We start from the raw sequence: 7545 nt of genomic DNA, 5'->3' as shown, positions 1-7545 counted from the left end.
AATCTCGATCAGGGTGTTGAGCACGCTCCTGCTTTATCTCCAAATTTGTACAATAAAGCTTACTCATTTTAATGTCAAGGACACGGTGGGCTGCATGTTGTCTTTCCTGTTGTGTTAACTATGACCGCTAAGTTGGCTGGAGAGATGTTAGGTGTAATAATTGTTGGCCATCAAGGTGACGCATGCTTATCCCGATGTGTTTGGGAGAGAACAGAGGTGTGAGCATCAAGATGTTGGCCTCCAAAGAGGGGTTAGCAGTGTAAAGCTGACACCTCACTCCCTGTAGACTTGTCTAGTTGTGACTTTCTCATATTTTCACCTTTTCCCTCTCACTTACATCCAGTTATTTTTGTTTTTATCAGTGTGACTATTGCTTATTATTAAAATAATGAATCCTCTGGTTTGTATCTGATTTTCCCCACAGACACTGATGAAATAATCTCCCCAAAGCATTTGAAGCTTACTGAAGCCTCTTGAATGAATCGTTAAGACTGTTTCCTTCCTTCATTAGGAGCCTCCACAAGGTGGCTGTGTGTTCTCTGGGATCCAGCCCACTGGGGTGCCCCACCTTGGCAACTACTTGGGTGCTCTGGAGAACTGGGTGTCACTACAGAACCAGTACCCTTTAGTGCTCTACAGCATAGTGGATCTGCACTCCATCACCCAACCTCAGGACCCTGCCCAGCTCCAGAGCAACATACTGGACATGGCAGCCAGTCTGCTGGCCTGTGGCGTTGACCCGGGCAGGGCGATACTCTTCCAACAGTCTCAGGTGGGCTGGAGAGGAAATATACCTGTGCATGCTTTAGATGTTTATAGACATTGTATATGTTGCCATCCTCGATATCACAATTAAATCAGTATTAGCAGCAGATATGAGTCACAGTTTGCCAGTGTGAATATGTTTTCATAAGAGCCCCCAAGTCTCTTTCCAAGTGGGTCATGCAGATAGATGGCCATATTTGTATATTTTACTGAAATGTTTACCTGCTGACATGGCTGAAAAACGTGTTTGATCACTGCTGATTCTTATCTCCCTGATACACATGCATTCATTCACAGGGATTATGCAAACAAATATAAACCGTTAAGTCCCTTCAGCAGGTTCAGGTTTATATTTACAGTGATAATAAAGAGTAATGATAAAATATTGCCTTCACTTTCAAAGACATTAGATTGACTTAATTAATCTTAACCTCAATTTAATCTTACTTCATCCTCTAGTGTTCTCCACAAAATGGAGTAATTTATGACAACTGTGACAACAGTTTTGTGTCCACACAACATGAGTATTACCTGGTACACACACACACACACACACTCTCTCTCTCTAACTGTACCTAAGCCGTGCTTTTAACCTTAACCATTGCACCTCAGTCTCAAACTGCCCTGTAAATTTAGGGTATTGTCGATAGTGACGTCCAATCAAAATGTCCACCCCCAGATGTTTTGAAATTGAAATCGGTCCTTTCAAAATAGCTGTGCACACACAAACACACACACACTACCCTATTTTTACATCAGTTTAGCTTCATGCCACATACCTTGGCAGTGAGGCAACTCCACTAAACACGCCTTCTCCATGTGTAAAAATATGACGGCTGCCCAAAGAAAATATTTCGAAAAACCAAAAAGGAGCAGATCTGTTGACAATCTGCAGTCAACTGTATCAGAAGTGAAGTGTAAGCCACCCTCCAAAATCTTCATAGTGTGAAGAGGTTCTACTTTGTAATGCCGCATCACTCCTGTAATCCATAACACAGTCATTTTTGCAGTGCAGCATGAAGGGGAGGCTTGTTAGTCCTGAACAATTAAATATCTGTGTTTTATTGGTCGTCAAATCAGATCCAGCCCTTTTACTGCTATCACTGCCATCTGTTCCATCTTTTGTTTGTCTACAGTGTGTAATAACACGCTCGCTGAAAATCCTTGTTTGTCTCTGTTGTCCGAACTGAACGTCACACTTCCCCGAATGCTTTTCAACAGTAAGCCAAAATTACACACACCACACACACACACACACACAATAACCCACAACTGCGAGATGCATTTTCTTACACTATTTCGTTTATTTAAGCATGTACTTATTTTACTGTTATTTCAGATGCACTGACATGTCTGCACCAATTACCTCGTAGATGCAACAGTAAACAACAGTAGAAATGTTCTGTGTTATGAGTGAAGTTTTAATTCATGTGCTGCATGAATTAAAAATACACATATACACACACACACAAAATCTTATCTGCTGATCTTGACAAACTGCCTTCAATATCAGGAAGGTTTGGTGGACTGTTAATACCACAGTAACCATTGCAATTTAAAAAAAAACAAAAACACAGTAGGATTTACTCATGCAATTCATAAATTTACCACCCATGCTGTACAATTAATCAAAATGTCACTCAAATCCCAACATATCCCAAGTACAATATCCAATCCACAGGAGTTGAAATTTTTTTCAATCAGTATAAAGTAATGTGCGGTTATAAATTAATCAAATAAATCATTTTTCTGCACACACAAGGGAACATTGCTGTTCGGTACAGACAGCAGCTACAATAACATCACACTTCTCAAAAGAAAAGCAGAATTAACCTGCTCAAATATACAGTCATACCACAGTTTGTACCATCTGTCAAATTAAACATTGTATGATTTCCTTTGCAGAAGACTGAAAAAGTAAAATAGTTTCATTATTTGTTTTTGTTTAAACGGTAATGTTGATGTAGTTTCTATTATTTAAAAGCAAAAAAGAACATTTGAGTAAATATCATTGGTGTCCAATTTGTCTATTTTCTAAGTGCTATTCTTTATGCAATGCGAGAAACAAAAGCTGCATTCAGCACATATTGGTAAACAACTAATTAAACTCCTACGCAGGCTCGGACAAGGATGAGCACTACTCTTCTCCACCACTTGAAGGCGCTAGGGAGTCTCCTCTCATATCTGTCCTCTCCTCATCTGTGTTTGTTTAATCTGTCTGCTCACTTTATTCCCTCCATTCATCTCTGCAGAATGCTTTTCTGGGGATGTGTGACTGTACTGAAGGAATTCAGATGTGTGGCAGGTTAATAACATTGATAATGATCCCTGAGAAGGGAGAATGATGTGGAGGTTTGGGATCAGCTGCAGTGTGCTTCGATTTGTGGTGATTCCCTCGAGGCACCTGAGGATGACACTTATCCAATTCAAGATTCGGCATCAATTTTACTGGCCCAATCTTTGGTGCGATGGGTGGGATGGTGGTGCGGGGGGTGTGTGTGCGTGTGGGGGGGGGTTTGCTTCTTGAAACAGAGTAAATGAATGGTGATGTGTTCAATTTAATTAACCTAAAACAAAAATCATTAAAAAGAATCTGGATTGCAGCTTGTGTTGTTTCCACCCTGAATATGTTTCATGACCCCCTCCCCCCACAGGTGTCAGAGCATGCGGAGCTCTCCTGGATCCTCGGCTGTCTGACCAGCATGCCCCGCCTCCGACATCTGCCACAGTGGAAGGTTGGGATTCTTAGTTGTTTGTACCAGTATCCCAATGACTATTGACGCATTCCCCTGGTACAGCCAGACAGCTGCTCTTACCACACACCAGTGCTGTCCCTTTGCAGCCATTTGTGAGCGTATGTATGAAAGGAATACTTCATCATCAGCCTGTACGATGTAATATTTCTATAGTATGTGAGCTAGACTCCTGGTTTCTGTATCCAGATTTCTTTGGACATACAATCCAACACACAGGAAGGTGTTTCTTTCCAAACTAGATCATCTGACTATTGATTTTTGGCGTCTGTGTGTTTATTTACTAATGGACACGTTTGCACTTAAATTTACTTTATTAGCTGTAAATACGGACAATTTCTTTGTCGACTTTCCGGCCTTTTTACAGCATCCCTGTTGTCTGTTTTATGTGTTTTCCCTCGCCGTTCCATCGGCTAGATTGGTAAAACGTCTTTTTCCCGGACACATGGAGTTTAAAGAATGTTGAGAGGCGGTACGACAGCCAGCAACTCGCCCTCATGTTGCTCTCTGTTGTTACACAGAAAACACGCTCTGTTTCCCTAACACATGATTTGATTTCAAACATGGTGGAATTGTCACATTCAGACCTCATTTGTCTGAGAATCAATGAGTCGTAGAAGTGAAAAGGGCTTTTCTGGGGGAAGAAAGATGACAGATTCCTGCTGTCCTCATAGCTTGTCTTTCTTCGTCTTTTCAGTCTCTTAATCCCTCCTTCCTTCCCACCATGTTTTTCCTCCAGATGAAGAGCAAACTAAAGAATGAAGGCAGTGTTGGTCTCTACACGTATCCCGTCCTCCAGGCTGCAGATATTCTCCTCTACAAGTGAGACATCTGCCCGCCTTTGTTATCTGTGTGTGCTGATCACGTGTCCACTGTCCACCTGAGCTCCTGGAGATCTGTTTTTTTTTTCAGGTCCACGCACGTCCCCGTCGGAGAGGATCAGGTCCAGCATCTGGAGCTGGCTCAGGACCTCACTCGCATCTTCAACAACCGCTATGGAGACCTGTTCCCTGAACCCCGCGCTTTACTCAGTAAGGACCCCACCTTACTTAAAGCTGCAGTAATTGTTTATTTTATTATATTTACTGAAACTGTCAATATATTCTAACAGTAGTAGAAATATTAGACATGTAGCTAACATTTTTTTCAGGTGAAACTAAAATTGTAATCATGACACGTTACAGTCTCATTGATCTCCAGTAATGTAACTAATTACACTGAAATAGCTAGTTACCTCCCAACGCTGTAGCTGAGGCAGCTTGGGAAATCTGTGGCTCCGCCCAACACCTGAAATACAATTCACAGAGTCCAGTGCCAAAAGCACCAATCAGACCATGAGCGTGTTTGTTTGAAACTTGTGCTCAGGCAGTCGTGTTAATTTGGTGTTTGACGTATAAGTGCTTCAAAAGCTAAGTGTTTCCATAGTAACATAACCTGGGTGTGGATACCCTGAGTGTGCTCCGCAGCCTGCTCTGTGGCACTGGGAGGGGCTTTGGAGGCAGTTTTGAAATGGAAAGGACAAAGTTTCCTGGAAGTTGCTCTGACTCTAATTTTTCTTTCCTTCAAAGTTCTAATGCAGCCTCTACACCTGAATGTCTCAGGTCATTCCTGTCAATCTACCTTCGTGCAGTTTATCCTTCTTTATTGTTCTTAAAAGACTGAACGGCAAGAAGTATGCGTAGATGATTCTGAGGGTTTGACTGAGATACTATTACCACCTCTTGTGCTCTGATGGTGGAAAAAATACGTCTGTGATAGGTTCATGAAGAGAAATAAAATCAAAACAAGTAAAAAAAAAAAAAAAAAAAGTACATTTAGTCTTTCAATAGAAATCTACTGTTATTGGAAACTGTATAATTTATTCTGAGTGCATCACATAACTGAGGTGAAATTTCATCACTTTTTGTCCAGTCAGATCAATTGTCTGTCTGCGCCCTGGTTGATTTTTTTTTTTATATTTACCTCAGTCAACCCCAGTAAATGTTTAATCCGCTCAGGCTATTCATGGAAATATGAAAAAAATCAAAAACTTTGTTGAAATGATTGAACACTACTATACTTATTATAGTAAGTAATTAGTATATACTTAAAATACTCTATGTTCTCATAATCACACACATGGTGAACATGTTCAGAGATCTGACACACACACACACACACAGTCATAAAAGCTCAATGTGGTGTCAGTCATGTGTGCAGTGCAGCTCTGATTAAAGAAATATTCTCTTCCTCCTCTATGACAATAATGGAGTGATAATAGATGGGGGGCAGGGGGGGTTCAGAACTCCATTGAGAGTTTTGTGTGTTTCAAACAGCCACAGAGGTCAGACTTCCCTCATTTCTTGCTGAGTTGCCGTTCACCACCCTCAAAATTACAGACTGGGACATGACACATGGGAACGATAAGAGTTTGGGAAGGAAAAAGAGTTGGAGCTACAAGATGCAGCGATAGGAGAGGAAATGCTCATCACTTCACACAGCAAAACGTCTGCTTGTCCCTCACTCACCATGAAAACGGGATAAAAACATTCACAGAAACAGCCGTCGTAAATTCACATTGACGTTCTGTTTCAGTTCAGCTCTGTGTGATTGCCATATTAAAGGATCGACCACTGTCTCCTGTAATATTTTCTGTTTGATTTACTCACGATGATTTGTGAATGATCTGTTCTCGTCTGGTTGAGAAGAAAGAGCTCAGATTGGATTAAAAACAGTCAGTCAAACCTTTGGCAATGTTCTGTGAACTATTGTCGTTCCAGCCTGAAGGATGATAGTATGACTGAATTGATCTCCAGCCTTGCTTTTTGCAATCATAAACATCTTTATCAGTGAAAATGAGTATTTTAAATATTATCAAATTAAAGTAAACTATAATTAAAAAAGGAACACTCATTAAACATTAATATGCCATAAGATAATTGGAATATTAAAACACTTGTAGACAAAATTTTCCTGGTCGTTTCTTTCCAACAAGGTTGGGGCGGGGATGTATGACCGTTCACATAACCAGCCACCAGGGGGCCCTCATCATTCTTGTCTTTTCTTTTTTAGACTCACCTCCACTGTCAGTCTAGCGGTGCTGATTCTTTATACAGTGTACGTTGATGTCAGAGGTAAATTTGCGGTGCACTTACATATTTCTGAATCTTGATTCCACAGGCTCGACACGAAAAAGTCAAATCCCTCCGAGACCCTTCAGCCAAAATGTCCAAGTCCGACCCCCAAAAAATGGCAACGATCACCATTACAGACTCTCCTGATGACATTGCACTGAAGATCCGCCGCGCTGTCACTGACTTCACCTCTGACGTCACCTTTGACCCAGAGTCCCGGCCAGGCGTGTCCAACCTGGTGACGATCCACGCTGCCATGGCGATGATCAGTGTTGAGGAGGCCGTGTCCCAAGCCAGAGGGTTGGACACAGGTGCCTACAAGACGCTGGTCACAGAGGCTGTGGTCCAGAGGTTAACGCCCATCAGAGAGGAGATCGACAGGCTGCGGTTAGACCGTGCTCACCTGCAGGAGGCGCTGGCTCAGGGAAGCCGAAAAGCTCGGGAACTGGCGGCACCTGTGCTCAAAGAGGTCAGAGAGCGGGTGGGATTCTGCTGACACGTGGAATATTACCTGCTGCACGCTGACGTGACTCTTTACATGTATTTTATGATGTAAAACGGGAGAAAAGACGTGTTTGTGAATTTGTGCTGAAATAAATTGGCTTGGACAGGGCTACTGCGGATATCTAAGACTTCCTGTTCGAAGAGGAAAACGGTGGTGACAAGCAAAGCATCGGTTCTGTGCGATTTATTTGCATAAAGCACAGATCCGTTCTTCACCTCCATCAGTGTTCACAGTCACATTCTTCCTGTACTCTGATCAAACACTCTGTTTCCCCTTTTGATTCCTTCAAATAAAGTTCTCCAGATGATCTGATGGTGCTGAATCTAAGACCACAAACCACATTTGCTCTTAATAAACATCAGGCTGCTCCAAACACATTTGTTCGTGTTAAAGCTCAATTGTTTCAGCA

The 7545-nt window shown here is 41.9% G+C and overlaps 1 protein-coding gene across 1 annotated transcript; it reads left to right on the top strand.

The window, feature by feature from the left end:
- The first annotated feature begins 538 nt into the window (after positions 1-538).
- On the top strand, positions 539-7127 carry WARS2 (tryptophanyl tRNA synthetase 2, mitochondrial). The gene is made up of 6 exons (XM_078622345.1): positions 539-772; positions 3420-3500; positions 4258-4340; positions 4431-4549; positions 4985-4992; positions 6678-7127. Exons 1-6 carry the CDS (start codon positions 707-709, stop codon positions 7125-7127), a joined length of 807 nt encoding a protein of 268 aa, XP_078478471.1. The 5' UTR covers positions 539-706.
- Positions 7128-7545: the final 418 nt, after the last annotated feature.

This window comes from Lampetra planeri, unplaced genomic scaffold, assembly GCF_965212315.1.
Source record: "Lampetra planeri unplaced genomic scaffold, kcLamPlan1.2.h2 scaffold_1463, whole genome shotgun sequence".
Lineage (NCBI taxonomy): Eukaryota > Metazoa > Chordata > Hyperoartia > Petromyzontiformes > Petromyzontidae > Lampetra > Lampetra planeri.
The sequence above is the reverse complement of the archived record's forward strand: the minus strand, read 5'-3'. Positions and strand labels throughout refer to the sequence as shown.